Source organism: Ailuropoda melanoleuca, chromosome 15, assembly GCF_002007445.2.
Source record: "Ailuropoda melanoleuca isolate Jingjing chromosome 15, ASM200744v2, whole genome shotgun sequence".
In the NCBI taxonomy this organism is placed as follows: domain Eukaryota; kingdom Metazoa; phylum Chordata; class Mammalia; order Carnivora; family Ursidae; genus Ailuropoda; species Ailuropoda melanoleuca.
In genome coordinates this window covers 72,834,317-72,859,537 of record NC_048232.1, presented here as the reverse complement: position 1 = coordinate 72,859,537, position 25,221 = coordinate 72,834,317, and the positions used below count along the sequence as shown (strand labels likewise).

At 38.1% G+C, this 25,221-nt stretch overlaps 1 protein-coding gene across 5 annotated transcripts in view; it reads right to left on the bottom strand.

Moving 5' to 3' along the window:
* HCFC2 (host cell factor C2) overlaps positions 1-24,518 on the bottom strand; it is a 69,496-nt gene extending 44,978 nt beyond the window's left edge. For 4 of the 5 annotated variants that reach the window (XM_034644480.1, XM_034644479.1, XM_019795534.2 and 1 more), the window contains exons 1-10: positions 24,318-24,517; positions 22,708-22,856; positions 21,033-21,193; positions 12,563-12,771; positions 11,673-11,757; positions 10,147-10,253; positions 9,849-10,037; positions 4,567-4,734; positions 3,973-4,025; positions 2,324-2,501 (exon numbers count right to left, since the gene is read on the bottom strand). In XM_034644480.1, coding sequence (XP_034500371.1) covers positions 2,324-2,501; positions 3,973-4,025; positions 4,567-4,734; positions 9,849-10,037; positions 10,147-10,253; positions 11,673-11,757; positions 12,563-12,771; positions 21,033-21,193; positions 22,708-22,856; positions 24,318-24,480 — 1,462 coding nt within the window. In that variant the 5' untranslated portion in view covers positions 24,481-24,517. Of the gene's footprint in view, positions 1-2,323; positions 2,502-3,972; positions 4,026-4,566; positions 4,735-9,848; positions 10,038-10,146; positions 10,254-11,672; positions 11,758-12,562; positions 12,772-21,032; positions 21,194-22,707; positions 22,857-24,317 lie in introns of all 5 variants that reach the window. The other variant, XM_011220049.3, reaches the window with a different exon arrangement.
* Between the last annotated feature and the right edge of the window lie 703 nt (positions 24,519-25,221).

Genomic DNA, 25,221 nt, shown 5'->3' with positions numbered 1-25,221 from the left:
AGCAAAGCAAGCATGGTTAATATCTCATCAAGTTATAATCATGTGGTAGAGAGAGACATGCATACCCAATAAATATATATAGTCACAAACTGTGATGCCCAGAAAAAATAGGACACCAATCTCTTTGGTTCTTTTCTTGACCTTCTAGGAACCACTTTTCAATCTCTTTAGCTGGTTTCTTCTTTTCAAATGACTCTTTAAACGCAGGTGTTCCCAAGCCCTCTCTTTTCTCCATTTACATATTTTCCTACGCTTTAACTACCATTCACAAATCATACATCTCTCAAATCCATATGTCCTGGGCATTGTGCCAGGTGCTAGGAATCTCACAAGTCAGACAAGGTCCCTGCTGTTGTGGAGCTTATATTTTAGAGACCCTTAACTTTCACATTTTACTTCCAGCCAAAACTACTACCTAGACTTTACACCTAAGTATCCAACTGCCCATAAAAAATCTTTACCAATATGTTCTTCAAGTGCCTCAAACACATTAAGTTCAAAGATGAACTTACCTTTTACCCAAGTCTGTTCTTGCTCCTATATTTCATATCTTGATAAAGAGTATCATCATCCATTGAATTTCCAACCCAAAAAACTGGGAGTCATGGTCAACTCATTTTTATTTCTCATATCCAACCAGTTTCCAAGGCAATAACGGATCCTAGCTTCTAAAATGAGTCTCTCCTCTCCACCCCACTCAGTGCTTTAGTCTCTGTGTCTCTTGCAGTCCTAAAAGAATACCCTAACAGGCCTCCCAATCATTTCCTACTATAATTCTTCTGATGGTGAGGCCAGAGTGCTCTTTCCAAACAACAACTAATCATGTCACTCTTCCACTTTTGAAACATACCAGCTACTCTAACCTACAGAGAAAAAGTCCAATTTCCTCTTGTTAACCTGACATTGGGCAGCCGTTCATTCACATATTTGAATGTCTACAATCTACCAGATACTGCCATTGTACAACCACTCTGGTTTTCCCATTTGCCTAGTACTAATTTTATCCAAACTGCCTTACAACATAGGATTTAGAGTGCATTAAGATTCTGAAATCTCAAAGCTCCTATTTGTTTTCAAGAATATAAACTTCTTTATAAGACAGACATAGAAAATCACTATAAGAAAAATAGGGGCACCTGGGTGGCTCAGGTCATGATCCCAGGGTCGTAGGATCGAGCCCCACATCAGGCTACCTGCTCAGAGGGAAGCCTGCTTCTCCACCCCCCCAACCAACCTGCCATTCTCCTCCTTGTGCTCTCTCTGTCAAATAAATAAATAAAATCTCCAAAAAAAAAAAAAAAAAAAGAAAAGAAAGACAGAAATATAAGCTGCAGCCCAGGACCAGGCTAATTTTGACCAAATGATTCCAATGGGTATTAAGGAGGGCACGTGCTGCATGGAGCACTGGGTGTTATACGCAAACAATGAATCATGGAACACTACATCAAAAACTAATGATGTACTGTATGGTGACTAACATAATAAAATATTTTTAAAAAATCAAGAAAACAAAAGTGTTCTCCTTTTCCACATGTAATGAAATGAGGAAAAATTACAGGAAATTGTTTTCCTTGAATACTTTTATCTACCATGAACTCATAAAGAAAAAATGGAAATAAAAATAAAATTCAACTTGTTAAGCTTGCATCACTGAAGAGGATTTAGATTTATATCAGCTGTCATGATTTTTTCAAATTAAAAATACAGTTACATGTTTCTATGTTACAGACATATCAGAATGAGATTTATAAAATAATTTTAGATATTGAAATCAGGCACAATGCTTAATGTATCTCAAGTGGTATGAGAACATTCAAATGAACTCATTTTAAATATAAGGTTCACTGAATTACAAGCTGTCCCATGAATGTAATCAACAGTTCTCATAAATGAACTATCTTTCTGAGGATAATCCAGTCACTTGCTAAACAAGTATTTACTAACTAACTACTATTAACCAGGCATGGATCCAGGTGCTGAGGAAATAGAAATGAACAAGAAAATCCCTGCCCAAAATAAATAATTTCTGATAGTTCCAAGTGCTAAGAAAATACAGTAATGGGAGAGGGACACTGCAACACTGGCCAACCTCTAATGTCATATAAGAGCTTGCCTCATCTGAATTCCATAGCTCATAACTAAGTGTTACTATTCAGGTAAGTGCTTCCTTGGTATCTTGACATCGCTCGAACTAGGGTCAATATGACAGGCTAACTATTATTTTGAAAATGGATCAAAACCATAGAACTTTTACTTTTCCAAAGACTAAAATTCCCTACTATTATAAAAAGTTTTAGCTTTATTTAAAATGCCATCCTTATACCTTCATTTTTCCTTAGTACATCCACGACACAACTATTATGATTAGAAGCATTAGTTGCCAAAGATGAATGTAAAGTGGCATTAGAATCAGTTGATGCTTTAAGATCTGGTCTGTTTTTCACAGAAGTTCCTTTCATAGCTGTATGTTCAGTTTTTGTATTGTTCACTGTATCACTGATCTATAAGAAATAAATAGTTTATTGTAGCAAGCAATGTTCAATTGAATAAAAATACATGTAAAAAACAAGCATAATAATTTACAACTTAAATGCTTTCGAAAATAAATTTACCAAGATATAAAACAGTTTAAATTATATTCTTAATTTGTATAGGATTATTCTTTAAATTTTACAATAGTTTAAGAAAACAATTCCTTCACTTAATCTCCATTCTCAAAAGATCAGTTCTGAAGGGGAATGGGAAGGTATATTCTGAGGGGAAAAAACGCTATATTTTTATAAGTGGTAGTTAGTATTCAAGTAAATATGTATGTAACACAGGTGAAAATTATGTTACCGAGTTTAACATTTTTGTCAAATTTTCTTAACAAGGTCAATATGGATATTAAAGATCTGATGACTCCTAAAACTAAAATCTCAGTTCAAGCAAATGAATTGTTCTGGATGAGTTTTCCAATGAGAGATCAAGATTTAATACATACACATATAAATATTCTTTGCCATTAAACATTTTAGATAGGAATCTTTCTAATTCTGTTTTTCTTTGTCTTCTTATGCACACTGTAATGAATATATTTGAGCTTTTTGATAATTCAAGTCATCAATGTGAATATCAGCTACTATACAGCAATACCTATGGGTCTACTGCACCACAAAAGTGATCTGGCTTCATTCAAAAACCCCAATATTGTTGCCCCTTTTTACTTAGCTGTTTTTTGTTACTTTTCTGTCTCCATCTTGATTGTTAATTATAACTCTATAGTCAGTTATAACTTCTTATGGCCCTAAAGATACTTGTCCATCACAGTCATGTTCAGAACACAAGTGCTTATACCTACACATCATTTTCCTTGAAAAGAATCTACTGTATATTTAGATAGCGGCTTGCCATATAAAACCAGTGTAAATCCTAGTAAGCTTATTCATTAGTCTCTACAAGTATCTATTGTGAAGCACTTCATAAACAAGAAGGAACCTCACAAACAGCAGTGCTCAATTTAGCAACTCATATTCTCTGGTCCATGAAGTACACGGTAAAGAAATATATTTCATATCCATTTTGGAAGTATTAGTTGAAATTTAAAATGAGTGTGTATGTCATTAAGAAATGTCAAAAGATAGATTTCAGGATGCAGTATAAATTATAAGGGATTAACCTCTGATGCCATGTGTAATGAGGGTAGACTTCGATTTCTTGCTTAGGGGTTCTTCATCTTGGCTACTATCATAGTGACCCACGGAGCGGTCCTTAAAACCACAGCTACTTGCGCGTCATCCTAAAGATTCTGCATCACTAAATCTCGGGAAAGGCTGGGATTCTGTGTATGTTTTTTTTTAATCTCAGAGGTGATTCTAATATGCAGCCAGGGTTGAGAACCTCTGTCCTAGGGTAATACGCTAAAAATATGAATAAAAATTGGGACTCTAACCTTAAACATTAATTTGTCACCATAAATTTTTTTTAACTTACACTGTTAGGAATGGTGCTATTACTGCCTTGTCTGTGAGGGTCCATTCTGACTCCTGTAGGAATAAGAAAGTTCAGACTGACATGCTCTAAATTAGCTTCAGTAAAATATATTACAATCAAGTATTTCCAGAAGTTAGGTATTAAAGGTTAAAAAGTATCTTTATCAAAGTTCATCTATTTTCTTAATAGTTTGCTTAATAGTTGACTAAAATCCTTTCTAAAAGAACATGTAAAATTAAAAGTGTTTTTACTTTCCAAGTGCCTGTTACTGTACAAAATACTTTTGAAAAAAGCTGAAATATTTATGAAAGCTAATTAAAACCATATCCTGAAGTCAAGCAGCATGTCAAATTAAGAAAGTACATCAGAATGAACTGCAGAAAAAGCATTGTATCCTACATGTCTACGCATTCTACCACATCATAATGATAAGACAGGCAAGTTTCAGAGTTGAAATGCAATGTATTTGATTAACCAGGCAGGAAACATCATATCATAAAATTTTTAAAACAAGGCCATAATTACTGGTTTTCCTGCAGTAACTTTTTAAAAAAGCATATGAGCATGCATGTTGTAAGGTGAAAATTATGTTACCTTGCATATTTGGTGCTGCTGAAGACTCTGATGATGCAGCTTGGTACGGCAAGTCTGTATTCAGCTGCAAAAGATAGCCCTCAACCGTAGGCACTTCATCCCATTTGACATGGAAAGAGTTGGTAGTGGCTTTGATTAGTTGTACTTGTGATGGTGCCGGTGGTTTCTCTAAAGAACAATATTGATATTATACATTGATATTTCAAATGTATCAAATATATTCCCTATAGAGTTTGTGTGGGCCTAGGGCCCTGAAAACATCAGCAATGAGTATTTCAACGGTTTACCAAGAGGGAGAAAATTTACTCAGATAAACATAGCTATCATAGGTCAAATGAAAACAGTTTGGGGTTCTGATTCTATTTATTTATTTAATTCTTTATACAAATAGCTCTACACACAAAACAATCCGGTTCCAAGCTATTTGTCATCAGAATCAGATTAAACATTTCTATGTTTAATCATAGAAGTGCAAGGGTGTGGGGGGAAGCAAGTATTTTATAGTTATACCTACATTATTTTACCTTCCTTGTAAGTTTTTAATTTTATGAGGCAATTTTCACCCAATAGCATACATGTCAGAAATACTGTCAATGTTAGCAAAGATGATTTGGACATGATATTTTGGAAAAATGTAACTTCTTGAAGTTAATATCCTCTTATCAAAACTTGTACTACCCCAAACAAGGAATTACTTTGGTATAAAATACTACCAACATTTCCAAAACAAATAGCAATCGTAGACTTTTAGAACTCGGAAAAAGAACCTGAGATTATTTCTACAATACCCTTGTCCTCTTTTTGTTTTCCCACCAATTCAGGGAACTCCAAATTCCTGAGGGAGTACATTCCATCTTTAGACAGTTACATAAGAAAATTTATTCTTCTAGTGAATTGATATCTATAAGCTATAATTTAATCTTTATAGAACAAGTCTAATACCTATCTTTTTGTATCTTTTAGAGAAGCGGTCAGCAAACTGGCTGGCTTATGGGCTGTTTTTGTAAATAAAGTTTTATTGAAACAAAGCTATGCTCATTTGTTTATGTATTAGTTATGACTGCTTTCATTCTACAGTAGCAGAATTGCAGAGTTATAATAGAGACCATACAGCCTGCAAAGCCTAAAATATTTACTATCTAGCTCTTTACAGAAAAATTTGAAGACCGTGTTTTAGAGGATAAGTACCTCCAACTATTCCCCATGTAGATTTCTCCATAATCTTATTCACAATCCAGTTTATTTACATGTCTTAAAGTAAGACAACCCATACAAGCAAATAATAAGAAGACAAGTCCAAGAGGTACACCACCCACATAACAGAAGTTACATGAAGAGAAAATAGAGAAAACAGAAGGGTATACACCAATGAAATAAATCAAGAAAATTCCCAGAACTGAAGAACATGAGTTTCCAGACTGAAAGGGCCCACTGAGTACTCAACACGATGTGTTAAAAATAGATGCACAAGCACATCACCATGAAATTTAAGAACAGTGGGGACAAAAAAAAAAAAAATTCTGAAAGCTATCAAGGGTGAGGGGGAAGGTCACATTTAAAAGGAACAAAATCACAAGTGGTTTGGGTTTCTCAACAAAAAAACTAGAAGCTTGAATACAGTATAACAATGCTTTCAAAATTCTGAAGGGTAATGACTTCCAATTTAGAATTCTATTTCCATTCAAATGGCCAATTAAGTGGAAGAAAGACTGAACATATCTCCAAACAATGAGAAATCTCAAAATAAATTTATCACCTATGCACCCTTTTCCTGGGATGTGTTCCACAAAAAATGAAAAAGTAAACTAAGAAAGGGAAAAATATGGGATCCAGGAAACGGGGAATCCGGCACAGGTGAGAGGCAAAAGATATCCCCAGGAAGATGATGAAGGGAGACTCCAAGATGATAGCTGGACTCGATTTGTGGAGGACAGCCATCCCAGATTGGAGCAGGAGAATTTCTTCAAGACGATGAAATTTGATAGAATATCTGACGCATCTAACCATAATGAGAGAAGATTTAAACAAATAACAGAGTATGGATTGAATTAGTGGTAGATACATGCAAATCTAAAACAAACAAAAGTGACAACTATCAATCCATGGCAAATAAAAAACTGTGCGAGAAAAGTATCACAATATTCTATATGGCTCACCTGTGAACAGTGTTTATGTGGTCATAATGTAAACAATAAATATCTAACAAAATTATGGTCTAACCATATTGAGAGAATGAGGGTAGGAAAGGCGTATAGGAGAGAGGCGAGGAATGATGGGAAGAAGAGATAAATCCTTAATTTCCGTAGTAGAAAGTAAGCATTTTATGCCTAAACATCAAAGTAACTATATATTCATGTTATATGGAAATATGGAAGTAAATACCAAAAGAATTGTTTAACAGAGTTGAAAGCATATGCTTGTGAAGCAAGGAAAATGAGAGGAAGGTTGGAGCGAAGGACTGCTGTTTTTCATAAAAAGCTTTACGGAATTAATCACTCTTTTAAATATTAACAAATTCACAAAGATTAACTAAAAGTGAAAAAAGGCAAGATGAAGAGCCCTCATTTCCCCAATCCCCAAAATTCATGCCAACTTATCAAGAGGAGAAGTAAAATCTAAATTTTGACCTTATGATAGTGACCACAATTATTTTTAGATAGATATTCATGTCTAAAGAAAAGGTTTATGGAAAAACTGGCCACTCAGAGTCAGTAATTTTTAACCTTTTAAAGTCACAGATCCCTTAGATAATCTGTTGAAAGTGATGTATTTGCTGCCAAGAAAAATTTATACACACATTTTTCTTCCAATCTCAGAGGTTGAAGTTTATCCTTGGACTTCAGGCAATAACTCCCAATTTCAAAGATGCATCAGTAAGTTGGATTTTCTATATTTCTTTCCTGCTTACTAGTATGTGCTTCTTCCATAGAAAATATTTACTCTCTAACTTAGTTGTTCCATTTATTATTTTTTCAATTATCTTAATTTTAAAATTAAACTGCTTTTATATTACCAAGGCAAAACATGCCTCTGTAGAAAATACAGATGAGAGAAAAACCTTTCAGAAAATGTTGACTCTCACCTTTTAGATAACACTTTGGTACACAATGTATCCTTCCAGATTTTACTTTTTATACACTTAAAAGACACCGGAATCATAGGTATGTTTTATAATCTGCTTTACTCATGTACACGCATTACATCTCCAGATCTGATTTCTTGACTGACCTGCAGATTTCTTTATTCATTAACTACGTATTTGATCTTATTCGAACTTAGCATAGTCTAAATGAAACGCTTCATTTTCTCCATAAACTGGTTTTCTCCTCAGTCTTCCCCATCCCAGTAAATGGAAATACCATCAAGTTATTCAAGCTAAAAACTTCATCCTCCATTCCTCTCTTTGTGCCACATGCCACACCCAATCCATCAACCAGTTCTGTCAACAAGAACTCCAAAACATCCAGAATTCATCCACTTCTCCCCATCTCCACTGGCACCACTGTAGTCTAAGACTTCTCTGACTCCTGTGAAAGCCTCTTAACTGGTCTCCTGTGTGCACTTTTGCCCACCTACAATTTATTTTCCAAAAAACTGCACTGCCCATTCCAAAATGTACATCCGATCACGACACATCTCTCCTCCCAACTAATAAATAAACTTCCCTTGTACTTTATAAACAACCTAAACTCTACCAAGATGTGCGAGGCCTTATGATCTGTCCTGCTGTCACTTCTCTAACCTCCACTCCTACGCTCTCCTCTTCCATTCAGCTCAAATCTGTTCCCAAATGTGCCAAGTATTCCTATCTCAGGGCCCTTATACTTGCTGTTCACTCTTGCTACAGTGTTTCTCCCACAGCCTCTTCCATGGACAGCATCTTCCCTCCATTTGGATTATATCCCAAATGCCGTCTCATACTTTTCTAACTACCCACTTTGAAGTTAACCCCACTTCCCCATTCCAGGACCTCCCATGACTATCCCACTGGTCTATCTTACTATCTTCACACGCTTACCAGAAAAGGAACTTATTTTGTTACTTTGTCCGATTAGTGTCCATCATCCTCCTGCCCTCATGCTAAGAATATAAGTTCTTTGACATTAGGGACATTATCAGTCCCTTTCACTGCTGCAGCATTTCACTTCTCAGCATGTAAAACAATTTAGAACAATTCCTGACAGACAGGTGTCAGTCAATAAATATTTATTGAAAAATGGATGAGTTCTATATTTAAAAATTTTTAGTGTTGTAATACTTTTATAAAAATCTTTTTGGGGGTACCTACATGGTTCAGTCGGTTGGGCATCTGACTCTTGATTTTGGCTTGGGTAGTGATCTTAGGGTCGTGGGATTGAGCCCCACCTCAGGCTCCATGCTCAGCCGAGAGGCTGCTTGGGATTCTCTCTCTCTCTCTCTCCCTCTAACTGCCCCCCTCCCACGCTCTCTCATGTACTCTCTCTCTCTAAAAATCAATAAATCTTTTTTAAAAATCTTTTTATTTTGGAATACTTTTAGATTTACAGAACAAATGCAGAGTTCCCATATACTCTTTACTGTTTCCCTTAATGCTAACATATTTGTTAAAACTAAGAAATTGACACTGGAATAATACTATAAACTACAGACTACTCAGATTTCACCTGTTTTCCAACTAATGTGTTTTTTTGTTGTTGTTCCAATCCAATCTAGGGTACCACCTTGCATTTAGTCTTCATGTCTCCTTAGTCTCCTCTGATTTGTGACTATTTCTCACTTTCCTTGTTTTCTCGTTTTTTTTTTTTTTTTTTAAGATTTTATTCATTTGTTTGAGAGAGAGTGAAAGTGAGAGATCACAGAGGGAGAGGGAGAAGCAGGGACCCCGATGCAGGGCTGGATCCCAAGATGCTGAGATCATGACCTGAGCTGAAGGCAGACGCTTAACCGACTGAGCCGCCCAGGCGCCCCTCACTTACACTGATTACTTGATTAAGACGGTGTTTTCCAGGTTTCTCCACTGTTAAGCTACTATTGGTCTTTTTCCATATTCTGTGCTTTGAAAGGGAGTCACTAAATCTAGTCTATACTCAAGAAAAGGGAAATTAAGAAACTCTCCTGGGGCGGGGGGGAAAGAAGGAAATTTTCCTGGAATGGGAAGTATCTACATATAATATTTCTTCCATTCATTTTTAATTATGGAAAAGAGGGGCAGTGGCATTTACACTAAATCTCAAGAGACAGACAGTGTTCATGTATTTATTTACCTGAAGGAAAAATTATATTTGTTGAATACTCTTACCTACCAGTATCAAGATACCAAAGATCCTTGCAGCAAACTTGACTATTCAGTGCTTTTTTGTAGCCATCTCTTCCACTCCAAAAATACAATCGAGTGCCAATTGCAACAGCACAGTGTCCAGCTCTTGGTCTTGGTCTTGAATTTTTTTTATCTTCCTGAGAATCTGATACTAGGGTGGTCCACTCTGCTGTATCTAAAAGACAGAAATATCCATGACTATTATATTGTTCTTAAACAACAAAATAACAAAAATTCTTTTATTAATAAATTTTATTTCAGTAAGTAACTCTTTAAAGACTCACCAAGATTTAGGTAAGAAAATGAACTAGTACATCTCCATTCACAATCATGAGGTGAAGTCTCAATATTCTCCCCCTTATGTGGAACCCATCCACCAAAAATGTACATCCTGAACAACAAAAAGAGAGAAGATAAAGTGCTGATTTTTTTTCCTAAAGCTTTAATTTTTTTGTTTTAGATTTAAAATGCTAAGAATAGACTGAAATTTCTTATTTGTTGACTCAAAATTCTGGGACTATTCACTTACTTAATCATGATCAAGGTAATGGGAATAAGATAATGAATAAAATGGTCTTCTCTGAGGAGTTTACAATTTCATGAAGCAATACAGAATCAAATTATTTCTCTCTGGCAAGTTGAAAATCAAAATTATATATAATATACTAAATGTACCTCAGTCAGAAAGATAGTCAAATGGTTTACGACACCCAAAATCAAATTCAGAGTTGTATGTATACAGTAATGAAAGAGGATTAAGTTTCTTATAACTTTGGTCACTGATATCACTCAAATAAAAAACTTTAAACTATGTTCCTCGGGGCCCTAAGAGTTCTTGAGACATGCCTAATAGCTGCTGAAGGAGAAGGGCTCATCAGGCAGCGCTTAGGGTCCATATCACCTCATGCCAACCAGACAAGCTCGATTTTCTATCTATTTTATATAGAGAGTTCCAATGGAAAATCACATTTTATAAAAGGGTTCTGATAATCTGAAAAATATATCTTATTAGATTTTGTTTATGGCTATTTTTAAAAAAGAACTAATGAGGTTCTAGTTGTTTCCTAAAACATCACTGATAAGAAAAAGTCCCTACACAAGGAAAATACTTAATTAATTTCTATTTAGACAATAATGTACAAATAAGGAAACCTGCTGATGATAGCATAACAGCTAACCTTTACGGGGTGCTCTTCATGCACCAGGCACTGTTTGAACATTTCAGACACGTTAATCCACTGAATCCTCAAGACAACCTTGTGAAATAGGTTTTATTATTATCTGAATTTTATATGTGAGGAAATTGAGGTACAAACAGATTAAATTTCCCTGCCCCACGCAATACAGGACAAATACCAAAACTGGAGACTTGAATTCATGCAATCTGGTTACAGAGTTCATGTTCTAACCATCACTTTATTCAAAGTTCAATCACTGACCGTACATACTGAGTACATACCTGAGTACAAATCAAGCACTACCAAAAATAAGCAAAACGAAACATTGAGTTAGGTATGTCAAACCTGGCAATGGAGGCCAGGCCAGGAACACTCTGCCTCACACTTATTTAATACCTACTCTGTGCAAGGCACTGTAAGAAATGCACAGAAATATAAGAGGCAGCAGGATAAGAAAATGGCACAGTAAGTATTTTAGCTTCTATAGGCTTATTATTTTAGGTTTAGTAAATGCAATCAAACATTGTTAAATTCAGTAATCTATTTCTAAGCAATTGGCAGCACCACTCTTCTCTGCGTGTATCTTTCTTAACTTGGTTTAAAAAAAAAAAGTGAAAAAAAAAGCACCATACTTATTTCCTATAACACTGGCTGTGTGAAGACTTCGTGGAAGTGGCACTGTCCCTTTAGTTTCTGGTTTTGACCAAGACATAGTTTCTAGAAGTAAAAATAAGTATATTAACAATTTGGTTTAGTAACAGCAAATTACCACACCTTGCAGAATTTTAAAAAATAAAACAAAAAAGGACTTACCAAAAAGAAGCAAAAATGTTTCAAAACCATTACATGAACTTTCTCTTAAAACAAACATTTCCAGCTGACATAAATAGCCAATGACAGTAATCTATTTACACTTGAATGTTAGCATTTGTAATGGAGAAGTGTATTTAGGATGCCACCAATTTTGAATTAAAACCAGATTAGGGATTTTAACATTTTAGGTAAGAGCACATTGTGTAGAAGATAGTCAAAAGTGAGAGGCACACTTACCCATCACTCACTCACTCCTAGGCTGTCTTTAAAAAGAGCTAGCCACAGTTTTTTCACTGACCAGCAATAACATCACTAATGCTACATTTTCTGTAGACAGAGAAACCATATAAATTTGATCATCCCCAAGTGGGACACTTCACAGAGTGATAATTGGTACTATTGATAATTACACACAGAACAATAAGCATAAATCAGAGCCCTCTCAGGCAAACCATGACATATGGTGACCCTATTTGTAAGGAGCACAGGAGAGTTACTATAATAAATCAAACATTCATTTGTTTAACTTCACAGATCAGCAGCCATTTGCATCACATGTCGGCTGTCCCAGAGCTGGCTACAAGTGCCTTCTATAAATCTAAGTGTAACTCAATAAATGCTGTAACCAAAAATATTTTTCTAAAGCAATTTTTACATTTGCCCTTATCAATCATAACCAATTCCTGAGCCTGAATCAAGGTAAGCTTACCTAAGTCAAGTTGCCATAGATCATCCAGGCGAGCACCACACATTCCACCAAAGACATACATTTTAGGACTTCCAGAATCTTTTTTGCAATATATGACAGCTGTGTGGGACTCTCTTGGAGAAGGCACAATTCCTTTAGTCACTGGAATGCTCCAACCCACAACACCAGAACCATGCTGTAGCTCCAACTCATAGAAATCATTCAAATATCTAGGATATCATGAAATAAATTAAAACATTAATATCGTATATACCTTTTATTTGATTTTTGTTTCCATTTATAATCTATGTTTACTGTGAAAAATTCATTTAGTACCAAAAAGCATTAGGAGAGCACAGACCCCATTCCTCATTCAGTCAACATGTATTTATCAAACACTACTGTGTATCAGGTACTCTTCTGAGGATCAGTAGAGAACAAAAGAGATTTTTAGAAAATTCCTGCCATCATTTAACCAACACTCTCGTCCACGACAGCTGTGATGGTTTTAAAACATAGCCGCAAATTCTGACACTCTTTCCATCACGTGGTAGGATCTACCTGTCAGTCCCCACTCGTGATTCTGGGTTACCCTGCGACTGCTTCAACTAGAATAAGGTGAAATGACACTAGGTGACTTCTGAGGCTTGGCCACAGAAGGCTAATGCAGCTTCACTATAGAACACTTGTTCCTGGAATCCTGAAGCACTATATAAGTCAAAGTGGCACAAGAACCCCATGTGGAGAGGCACATATAGGCATATAGGAGGACGGCCCCAGTTCAGCCCATCCTTCAGTCATCCCAGTGGAGGCACCAGATATGGGAGTGACCCTTCAAGCCTTCCCATCTCAGGGCCTAGCCATCACTGCTGTGTCCTGTCTGAATTCCTGATGCACAGAATCCCTGAACATAATAAATTGTTGTTATTTTGCATTGCTAACTTTTGGAGGAGTTTATTACATGGTACAAGATAACCAGGACAATCACTATTGGCAATAATTGGTAACTACCCTTTCTGACCTCTCTCTATGAACATCCACATATGTATAAATGGCATAGATTACAAATGTTGCTTTGCAACTTTTTTCTTTTAAAACTTTCACTCTATAATGTCATAGCAATGCCCTACATAGCCTTTTTCTTAAACTCTAGAAACTGGCATTAAACTCTTCATCTGTGACATGGATGTTTTCAATGTTTTGAGCAAAATAACTTTTATAGGAATATATTTCCTATCAAATTATTGCTCAAATATGAGTGCAAAATTACAACACTTTAGGACATATAAAACTTCAAAGTTTAGGGGCCCCTGGGTGGCACAGTTGGTTAAACATCCGATTCCTGATTTCAGCTCAGGTTATGATCTCAGGGTCATGGGATCAGGCCTGCACTGGGCTCTGTGCTCAGCATGGAGTCTGCTTGAGACTCTCTCCCCTCTCCCGAAGCCCCTCCCCCCCATAAATAAATCTTTAAAAAACTCAAAAACTTAAAAGTTTAGACATAAAATTGTTTTGGGAAAAAACAATTCTAGATGTTATTCCAGAAAAATAAGAAATCCAAGAAAAAATACACTGCATAAGAGAAACAGTAGACAGAGAAACCAATAATTTATAATATACTTAAATTGTTGTTTATTTTTTAAGATTTTTAAAAATTTATTTATTTGACAGAGAGAGACAGAGAGAGCATGCACAAGCAGCGGGAGTGACAGGCAGAGGGACAGGGAGAAGCAGGCTGATGGGGGGGTCGATCCCAGGACCTCAGGATCATGACCTAAGCCGAAGGCAGAAGCTTAACCGAATGAGCCACCCAGGTACCCCTAAATTTATGTTTGTAAGTATAGTTGTGAGGTCTAAATAATCACTAAGAAAGACTGACCAAAAAATTAACTTCTTAGCATTATTATAATCTGGAGTAAGACTCAAGAATACATGGAACATATGGGAAAAGCAAAAGAAGGTAAAGACAACAACCTATTCGCAAAGATGACAAGATCCTTTCAGTTTAAATGTACGTGATCATTTTTGAGCAACTAAGGCAAGCACAGAATTAGCAATGTATAACTTTCAAATCATTAGAAGGAAAGAAAAAGAACAGTAAATCAAGAAAAAGTAAAGAAAAGGAAAAATAAGCAAAGCATAGTCTATGGAAAGCAATTAATAAGATGGTTAGGCAAAAAAAAAATTATAAAACAATGTCAAAAGACAAACTACAAAAAGAAATTTGGTATACATCACAGAAAAAGATAAAATTTTCTTAATGTAAAAAGTTCCTATAAGATCAAGATTACAACCAATTACACAATAGATACAAATAAAAGGATATAAACTGATAGTTCACAGAATGAGAAATAAAAGTTGTATAAATGTGTATGTACACACACATAGAGACACAGATAAACAAACACACATATGTACACACACACACACAAATGTTCAACCTCGTTATGATTTTTAAAAATCTAGCAAAGTCAGGGGCTGGGGGTGAAGAACCAACAACAAGCAGAATAAATGGAAAACATAAAATACAAAGGTAGGAAAAAACTTCTCTATTAGGAGACAAAGTCTCTTGGGGGCAGGAAGCCTGTAAGAAAAACAAAAGAACCCTGAAACCAGGGTGCCTGGTGGCTCAGTTGGTGAAGTGTCTGCGTTTGGGTCAGGTAATGATCTCAGGGGCCTGGGATCAAGTCCCATGTCCAGCTCCCTGCTCTACAAGGAGTCTGCTTCTCCCACTGCCCCTTCCCCTACTCATTTGCTCTCTCTCAAATAAATAAAATCTAAAAAGAAAAAAAGAAAAAAGAACCATGAAACCAGCTGTAAGCAATTAAGAGCAATGATAATATCAAAACTATCTGACAACTGATGTGGCATAGACTTACGCAGATAACGCATGCCAGCCAGTAAGCTATACCAGTTCATACTGGTCAATTGTTAGTCCTATTTACAAAAGATAAGTCTACAACAAAATACTACACACAGATTGAAAAGTAGATATACAAGAAATAAACAATAAATTCACAATCTCACTGGGAGATTTTAACATGTCATTCAGAAGTTGACATGATCTAGACTCACAAAATAAAAAAGCTTCAAATAATAATTTAAAACAGTGATTTAATAAAGAACCTTGTACCCAAACAACAAAGAATTTATAATCTTTATGAACACCTATGGAATAATCACAAAAACTGATTGACATATACCACAAAGACAATCTCCAAAAAGGAGAAACCCCACAGAACACATATTTTTTTAACCCAATATAATAAAGCTACATATTAGCAACAATAACAAAACTTTCCATTTGGAAATTTTTACAAATTTATGCCAAATTACTTTTGGGTTAAAGAGAAAATAAAAGGGCGCCTGGGTGGGCTTGGTGGGTTAAGCGTCTGCCTTTGGCTCAGGTCATCAACCCCGGGGTTCTGGGATCGAGTCCCACATTGGGCTCCCTGCTCAGCAAGGAGTCTGCTTCTCCTTCTCCCTCTGCCTGCTGCTCCCCCTGCTTGTGCTCTTTCTCTCTTTCAAATAAACAAATAAAAATCTTAAAAAAAAAAAAAGATAAAATAAAAAGTAATGACAATAAGAGCACTACATATCAAAATCCATGGAATATGGCCAAAGCCATAACAAGCGGAAAATATGTAGCATTAATAGAAAATAACACTGAAAATAAATGAACTACTAGGCATTCAAATTATTAGAAGTTAGAAAAAAGTTAGAAAAGGCACCAAAATTATTAAAAGTTTAAAAGAAGTTAGAAAAAAGGAAAAATTTAAAGAAATAGAATGAAGAAAATAAGTGAAAAATAAAAATAAATCAATAACACTAAAAAATTGAGCTACCTTATGATCCACCAATTGCACTACTGGGTATTTACCCCAAAGATACAGACGTAGTGAAGAGAAGGGCCATATGCACCCCAATGTTCATAGCAGCATTGTCCACAATAGCTAAATTGTGGAAGGAGCCGAGATGCCCTTCAACAGATGACTGGATTAAGAAGATGTGGTCCATTTATACAATGGAATATTACTCAGCCATCAGAAAGAACAATTACACAACATTTGCAGCAACATGGACGGCACTGGAGGAGATTATGCTAAGTGAAATAAGTCAAGCAGAGAAAGACAATTATCATATGGTTTCGCTCATTTATGGAACATAAAAAATAGGAAGACCGGTAGGAGAAGGAAGGGAAGAATGAAGGGGGGGTGGTAAACAGAAGGGGTTATGAACAATGAGAGACTGTGGACTCTGGGAAACAAACTGAGAGCTTCAGAGGGGAGGAGGGTGGGGGATTGGGATAGGCTGGTGATGGGTATTAAGGAGGGCACATACTGCACGGTGCAAATAATGAATCATGGAACACTACATTAGAAACTAAGGATATACTGTATGGTGACTAACATAACATAATAAAAAATTATTATTAAAAAAAATGGTTCTTTGAAACCACCAAGCCACTCACGAGTCTGATGAGAGAAAAGACAACACACACATTTATAAATGAGAAAAGAGATGTGACTACAGATAGATTCTAAATCTTACAATTTTTATCAAAAAATGTAAAAATCTAAATGGGTGATTTTTCAAGGAAAACATAAATTACAAAATGATTCAAGAGAAAGAAAATCTAAATAGATCAATAACTATAAGAGATATTGAAAAAGGTAGGCAAAGATCATCTTCCTAAATTATACCAATTTCAGACAATTACGGGAAATTTCTACTAAATTTTTAATAAATTATGTTATCTAAGCATAATAAAAGATGGAAAGCTCTGATTATGTTCCCAGGAATAACAGAGTCCTGATACTCAAATCAGATTTGAATAGGACCCCACTACCCCAAATAAAGTCAATACAGGAAAAATCACTAGTGACTATAGATAATATAAATATATATATAAATAATATAAATGTATGTTAGCAAAATGAATTCAGCAAAGTATGAAAAGAACACTGTAATGCAATGAGTTTAACTATAAATAAAAAGATGGCTTATATTTCAGAAAATAATATAATTAACACAATGAATTAAAGAAAAGAAACAATAAGCTCATTTCTATGTTTGAAATGAATATGAACATCCATTTTTGGTTAAAAAGAGAAAAAAAACTAATTAGCAAACTAGAAATTTTTAAAAACTTCCTTAATCTGATCAAAGGCAAATACTAGAAACCTATAGCAAACATCACAATTACTGATAGAAAGGTAAATATATTAATGAAACAGAATACAGTCTTGAACAAGAGTTGACAAACATTTTCTGTAAAAAGCTAGACAGTAAATATCTTAGGCTATGGATGCTCTAAGGTCTGTCACAGCTACTCAACTTTGCTCTGTTTTTTTTTTTTTTTAAGATTTCATTTATTTATTTGAGAGAAAAAGAGAGCATGAGAAAGAGCACAAGCAGTGGAGAGGGAGAAGCAGGCTGCCCATGCAGCCCAATGTGGGCCTCGATCCCAGGATCTTGGGATCATGACCTGAGCTGAAGGCAGACGCTTAATGGCTGAGCCACCCAGGCACCCCTATGGCATATAATTTATACTCTATTTAAAAAGGAAAAATGAATAAGGATAGGAACAATTTCAAAAAAGGAATCGCAAATTTCCAATAAGCATAGTTAATCAAGCTCATTGCCAGTTTTTAAAAAAGATTTTTAAAATTTATTTATTTATTTACTTATTTATTTATTTAAGATAGAGGGCAAGAGTGCTCATGCACACACATGGCGAGGAGTAGAGAGAGGGGAGAAGAGGACAAACTGACTCTGCACTGAGCCTGCAGCCCCACATGGGGTTGGATCTCATGACTCTGAAATCATGACCTAAGCCAAAATCGAGAGTCGGACACAACTGACTGAGCCACCCAGGCGCCCCAATCACTACCAGTTTTGGTTTTTTTTTTAAGATTTTATTTATTTGACAGAGAGAACGAGAGAGCACAAGCAGAGGGAACAGTAGGAGAGGGAGAAGCAGGCTCCCCACCACCGAGCAGGGCGCCTGATGCGGGGCTTGATCCCAGGACCCTGGGATCATGACCTGAGCCGAAGGCATACGCTTAACCATCTGAGCCACCCAGGCGCCCCTCATCACCAGTTTTTAAGAAATTAAAATAAATCCATTAAATGTATTTCACCTATTAGTTTGGTAAAAACTAAGAAGAGTGAGACAATTCAATATCATTAAGGGTGTAGGCAGTCCCGCACACTGGTATTAGGAGTATAAAATGGTTCTGTCTCTTTGGAGGTTGATTTAGGAAAACCTAACAAACTTGAATGTAAATACCCTTGATCTCCCTCCCCCTGAATCCATTTACAAGTATGAATCCTACAAAAATTGGGGCGCCTGGGTTGCTCAGTTGTTAAGTATGTGACTCTTGATTTCGGCTGAGGCCATGATCTCAGGATCTTGAGATCAAGCCCTGTGACCAGCTCCATGCTATACATGGAGCTGCTGAAGATTCTCTCTCCCTCTGCCCACTCCCCCAACCCTCACTTGCTCTTTCTCTCTCTAAAGAAACAAAAACAGGGGCGCCTGGGTGGCACAGCGGTTAAGCATCTGCCTTCGGCTCAGGGAGTGATCCCAGCACTATGGGATCGAGCCCCACATCAGGCTCCTCCGCTATAAGCCTGCTTCCTCCTCTCCCACTCCCCCTGCTTGTGTTCCCTCTCTCACTGGCTGTCTCTATCTCTGTCGAATAAATAAATAAAAAATCTTTTAAAAAAATAGTTATACATGTGCAAAGCAAAAAAGTGGAAATATTTAAATGTCTACCAGAAGGGGAATGGTTAAGTAATTTGCATAATTCAGACTACTTTTCAGCCATTAAAAAAAAAATAAGGTCAATTTTTATCTACTGCCCTAAAAGATCTCAAAGATATACTGTTAAAGGGAAAAAAAGAACAAAAACAAACAGGTAAACACCCAAAGTTGCAGAGCAAGAAGAAAGATCCCACTTCTATAAAAGAGAATGCATGTCTGTGTAGGATCAGATCAATGTTCCCCACCTCCACTCTCCTGCTAGGCAGAACACTCAGTCCTGGACTGCTGACCAATGGAATGTGAACAGAAATGAATCCGCTAGCTTTAACCAGAGGCTTTCAAAAGCACTGCATCTATCTATCTGCTCCCTCAAGCAGCATAAACTTGAGAAGCTTGCCCTTTATACGCAATAACCTAAAAAAAGCTAACTAATATATGTTACATGAAAAAGGTTCTAAAAGATGCACATCGGGGCACCTGGGTGGCAGAGCGGTTAAGCATGTGCCTTCAGCTCAGGGCGTGATCCCGGCGTTCTGGGATCGAGCCCCACATCAGGTTCTTCCGCTATGAGCCTGCTTCTTCCTCTCCCACTCCCCCTGCTTGTGTTCCCTCTCTCGCTGGCTGTCTCTATCTCTGTCAAATAAATAAATAAAATCTTTTTAAAAAATAAAAAAATAAAAAAAATAAAAGATGCACATCAAGTTGAATTATGTGTTTGCCTGTGTTGGAGGACAGTGATGCTGTAAGAAAGAACTTCATATACTTTCTAAGTTCTTGCATTTTTACAAGTCTGTATCTAGAAAAATCTGTTCAATGTAAAAATGAAAAAGACATGTGTCAGAAGTAAAAGTTTCTGGATTAGTATGTTGGGATAAATTTTTTTCCTTTTCTCCAGTTTTCAAGTTTATCATGTTTTAGTATGTGTCATTTTTTAAAGTTTGGAAAAGACAAAAAAGCTAAGACTCTAACATCAATGTTATGTAAGTAATATATTGATGGCAACCTGCAAGTATTTTGAAAATAATGCCAACGATCTTATTTAGCCATCAGAATGACACCGAAACGTAGATATTTAATCACTCCCATTTCACAGTCAAGGAAAACAGGATTAGATCACTTCCACTAAAGGACAACCACACGGTAAGCAGTGAATCAGAAAACAGTCTTTCGGACTCTAAATCTCCAAATCCTGAGTGCTATAATGACAATGTGATCAAAACAATATGCAAAAAAAAAAAAAAAAGATAGTGATTAGTTCTGTTTGGAAAAAGGAGACGATTGGTTCAAAAAATATTTGCTTGTGTGAACCACTGTAACAGCTTCCTGTATGAAAAGTGAATATGATAACCTTCATTTTACAGTGAGATTTTTGTCACCAAATTCCCAGAGACATCTAATTTGAAAATAAACATTTGTTACTTTTTGTTATCATTAATGACAAGTGAAATACATTATGGCTCAATATATAAAAATAGGTTGCTATAAGCAATTACATTAGTATCATTTAATAAGATGATTTCTGATTAGAAAAGGCATAGTTTTGAAAACAGATATATATTCCAGGGACTAAGGAAAACACAACCGCACACAAATTTGTTCACTGTTAGGTTTAAATGCAAAAGGCTAAGTTTCATCCCTTTTAATAACTGAAAATGGTAGAAATTAAATGTTCTTAATCTAAGTCATAAAGTAAACATTTGGTCCAAAAAAGAATCAGCATACCTGGGAACATTATTGTTTGAATCTTCACTTTCATTTGCCAGACCACCAAACAAATAGCATTTGTTACCATATAAAGAGAAGCTATGTCCAAGCCGAGGACATGGAGGTAAACCAGAAGAAGGGGGGTGGGGTTTCACTTTTTTCCATAACCAACGACTTGCCTAAAAAAGAGCATAAATACAATCAGACAATATCAAGAAAGCGTTCCTATATTGTCAATAGTATAACATCATACCAATACATTTTAATTGAAATCCAGTCAGAAGGTTCCAATAAGCTAGTCTAGGGACAAATGACAAGTAAACAGGTAACTTCTGCAACTAAAATAAACATTGTAATAGAAATTCAGTTTAGTCTTCCTGGGGCGCCTGGGTGGCTCAATCGGTTAAGAGTCCAACTCGATTTCGGCTCAGGGGCATGAAGGCCCAGTGTGCAGCCTGTACAGGATTCTCTCCTCTCCCTCTGCACCTCCGTCCCCCATCCAAAAAAGGAAAGAAAGTCAGTCTAGTATTCCATATTCACAGCTTTCCTCAACAACAACCTAAGCCCATAATAATAAACACCAGCAATTCAAAAATATTTTCTAAATGAAAAATTAAATATACATAGCTTTAAGATTAAATGAAATTTATACATTCTTACTTTCTGAAATTAGGTAATCCATAGATAGTATATATTTCAACCTTTAAATAAGCATAACGATCATTTAACAAACCAAACTCCAAAACTTATGCTCTGGCTACGGATGCTCTATTTATCTAAAACCATTTGTTTATCAATAGGTATAATTCACCTACACCTGACAATTAGCAGATGTCCTCATGATAACAGCCCTGTGAACATATGCACAGTTCAGAAATAAAAGTCAATTAAGGGCTGTCACAGAGGGCTCTGAGTGTGGTTTAACAGAACCAAATTTATAAAGGACATATGAAACTGTACCCTTTTTTTGTATGTATTGCCAGGGGAAAAAATAGTGTTTATTAGTGTGACGGTAACAATCTCTATAATGAAGGCAGAGGTTTGCAAAGTATGGTCTGGGGACCAGCAGCAGCACATGGGAACTTGGAAGGAATGCCAGGGGTGAGGCCCCACACCAGATGATACCGATTCAGAAACTCTGGGAGCAGGGACCAGCAATCTGTGTTTTCACAAGCCTTCTGATGCTTCTGTTGCTGCTAAAGTTGAAGAACTAAGATACAAAAACCTAAACGTGTAACATGTATAACTGATGCTAAGTAACAGATATCTTAATGTTACAACTGTTACACTGGGTATTGAAAAAAGACTGACATTAGAAACTCTGGCTTTTTAGTGAATTGGAAACCTTTTTCTTGAAGCTATAAAATGTGAAGCTCATACTATTTTAAACATGTAATGAAATATTTTGCAATCTTTCAAAGAATTAGGAGCAATATCATTATTAAAGCTGAAAATTGATGGGGCATCTGGGTGGCACAGCCGTTAGGCGTCTGCCTTCGGCTCAGGGCGTGATCCCGGTGTTATGGGATCAGGCCCCACATTGGGCTCCTCCGCTATGAGCCTGCTTCTTCCTCTCCCACTCCCCCTGCTTGTGTTCCCTCTCTCGCTGGCTGTCTCTATCTCTGTCAAATAAATAAATAAAATCTTAAAAAAAAAAAAAAAGAAAATTGAGATAAATTTGAAATATACTTACTTGCAACTCATATAACTCATTGCTGTATCTTCCATATTCAACCATTCCCCCAAATACTAATATTCTGGTACCATCACAGACAAATCCATGGGCAGCGCAACCTGGAGGGATGTCTCCTCTAACAGCCGGTAGGAACCACTGATTTGTAACTAGTTGCCAAAATAAAATTAAAACCAATGATAATAAACAGTTATCACAAACTATGAGTATATACTTTACATTTATTATCTGTATCAGTGGTTGTTGGAGATTGAAGATGGCTTTGCCCCCAGGAGCAAACTAAAAATGTGTAGTCGTTTAACTGGAGGGAGGGGAGAGATGCTACTGGCAACTAGTGGGTAGAGAAGAGAGATGCTGCCAAACACCTTACAATATACAGCACATGCTCTTACAACAAACAATTCTCTGGTTCAAAGTGGCAGTAGTGCTGCTGTTGAAAAACCCTAATCTGTATAATTTAATTCTTACCAAAATCCTACGTGGTGAGTACCATCATCTCTATTTACCAAATGAAAATCTGACATTTAAGTTTGGTAACTTTAGCGCTGATCCTGGGGAACTGGCAGAGCAAAATTCAAACCTGGTCTAACTTGTTCCAAAGCCAGGATTTTTACACTATACCAAATTGTCAAATAACTTTTAAACTATATGTTAGAGTGCCAGGAAGAGGAGAGGGTGAAAAAACGAAATTTCTCCTAGGCCACTATTAACCTTAAAATGACCACTATGATTAAGTTATTTGGTGAAAGTCACTGATCATGACATAGACCCAAAATTCAGTAATTAACCTTACACCAAGGAAACAGCTTTCTCTTGCTAGTTGGCGCATTTACAAGTTGGGGAAAATGAAATTCCACCCTCCTTTCTATCCCAAAGGCACTCAAAAAGGCAGGGCCTCCCCAGCCAGGGGCACTTGTGATTTGTAGCGGTGCTCAAGCTGACAGTCCTCTTTCCGATCGCTGCACAACCAAGCTTCGGCACACACACCCAACTATACAGAGAGACAGGCGCCGGTCTCACCAACGAACCACTTCCCCGCCAGTTAAGAGGGTTACCAATGGGGTAAAAATCTTGACTGCCACCTGCCAGATACGGGGTTGTATTTGGGGTGAAAGTACCAGGTCTCTCGTTTTCCCTCCTCAGCCCTCCCCTCGCCCCGATTCGTTTCCTCCTAAGGAAAGACCGCAGGTAAAGACGAGAATGGCCCGGGGCAGCTTTGGTTTGAGGTTGGTTTTGGTTTTTGACAGGGGTGGGATCTCGGACCCCCGGGGTGGGCAAGACTTTGGGAAGAGGCCCTGGCGGTTGGAAACGGTCTCTGTCTAGCCTACGTCCGCCCGCAGAACTGGGGCGGGGGGGGGTCTGGGACCGCCTGCCGAAGGGCCGGCCGGCCCCATTGGGGCCCGGTTCTGCCCCGCGGGCCCTGGGGAGACGGAGCTGCCACCCAGGACACTGCGGAACCCCGGCCGCCTGGCCAAGCAGCACTCCCCGCGGCCCGCCCGAAGAGGCAGTGACCCGGCGGTGACAGCTGTCAGGGCCTCGGCCGCCGCCTAGCCTCCCCTCCCCCTCCGCGGCTCCCACAGGCGGGGCCGTAGAGCCGCCGCCGCGCCTACCTGTGTTGTAGACGTGCAGCTCGTCCGCGATGCCCTCGTTGCCTCCTCCAAAGATGATCATCAGCTCCCGGATGGCCACGGCCCGGTGTCCGTGCCGGGCGCGGGGGACCGGCCCCGTGAAGGAGGAAACCCGCCTCCAGTTGAGGAGGCTGGGAGCCGCCATCTTCCCAACCCCCGCCCCTCTGCCCACAATGCACCGCGCCCGCTCCGGCGTCGCCGCTCCCGGGGGAGGGTGGGGACCCGCCTCCAGCTGTGCGCCGGGGGTGGTGGTCACGTGACCGCGGGCGACCCGGGCGAGGCTGGAGGCCCGCGGAGAGCCGAGGGGGTCCCGGCAAGGGAGCCCCGTCCTCACCCCCGGGCGTAATGTCTGGGCCTGGCACCCTGGGCAATGGGCCTTCGGGTGTAGGGACAGTCCTACCAAGTCTCCCCTCCCCACCCAGGGCCCCCCGTTTGGTATTTGCGGGAGAAGGTCCAGCGTTTTCCTTTACGGCCACTTTAATTGAGCATCTAGGATGTGCGGGCCAATCAGACCCTTTGAACAGTTACAGCGCAACGGGGAGAAAAGCTCGCGTAGAGGTTCGAAGCGGCGGGAGCGCGGGGAGGTGGGGGGAGTCAGCCTCGGTGGGCGGGTGACGCGCGCGCACGGCGCCCCGGCGTCCAGGATGCCCGCGAATGCGGGAGGAGGGAGGCGCCTGCGGCGCGAGCGAGCGGCGCGGCGAGTGCGGCGCCCTGGCCGAACCTGAGGACGCCGGAGGGAAGGTCGGAGCTAAGCCTGCTCAGGCACATTAGGCACTTAAGGTTTTGTTGGGTGTCATGCCAAGAAGTTTATCAACAGTTAGCCGCGAAAGCTTTTTTTGTTTCAGCAGGTGGGAAACTATCTGTAGGTTTCCGTTTTATTACTAGC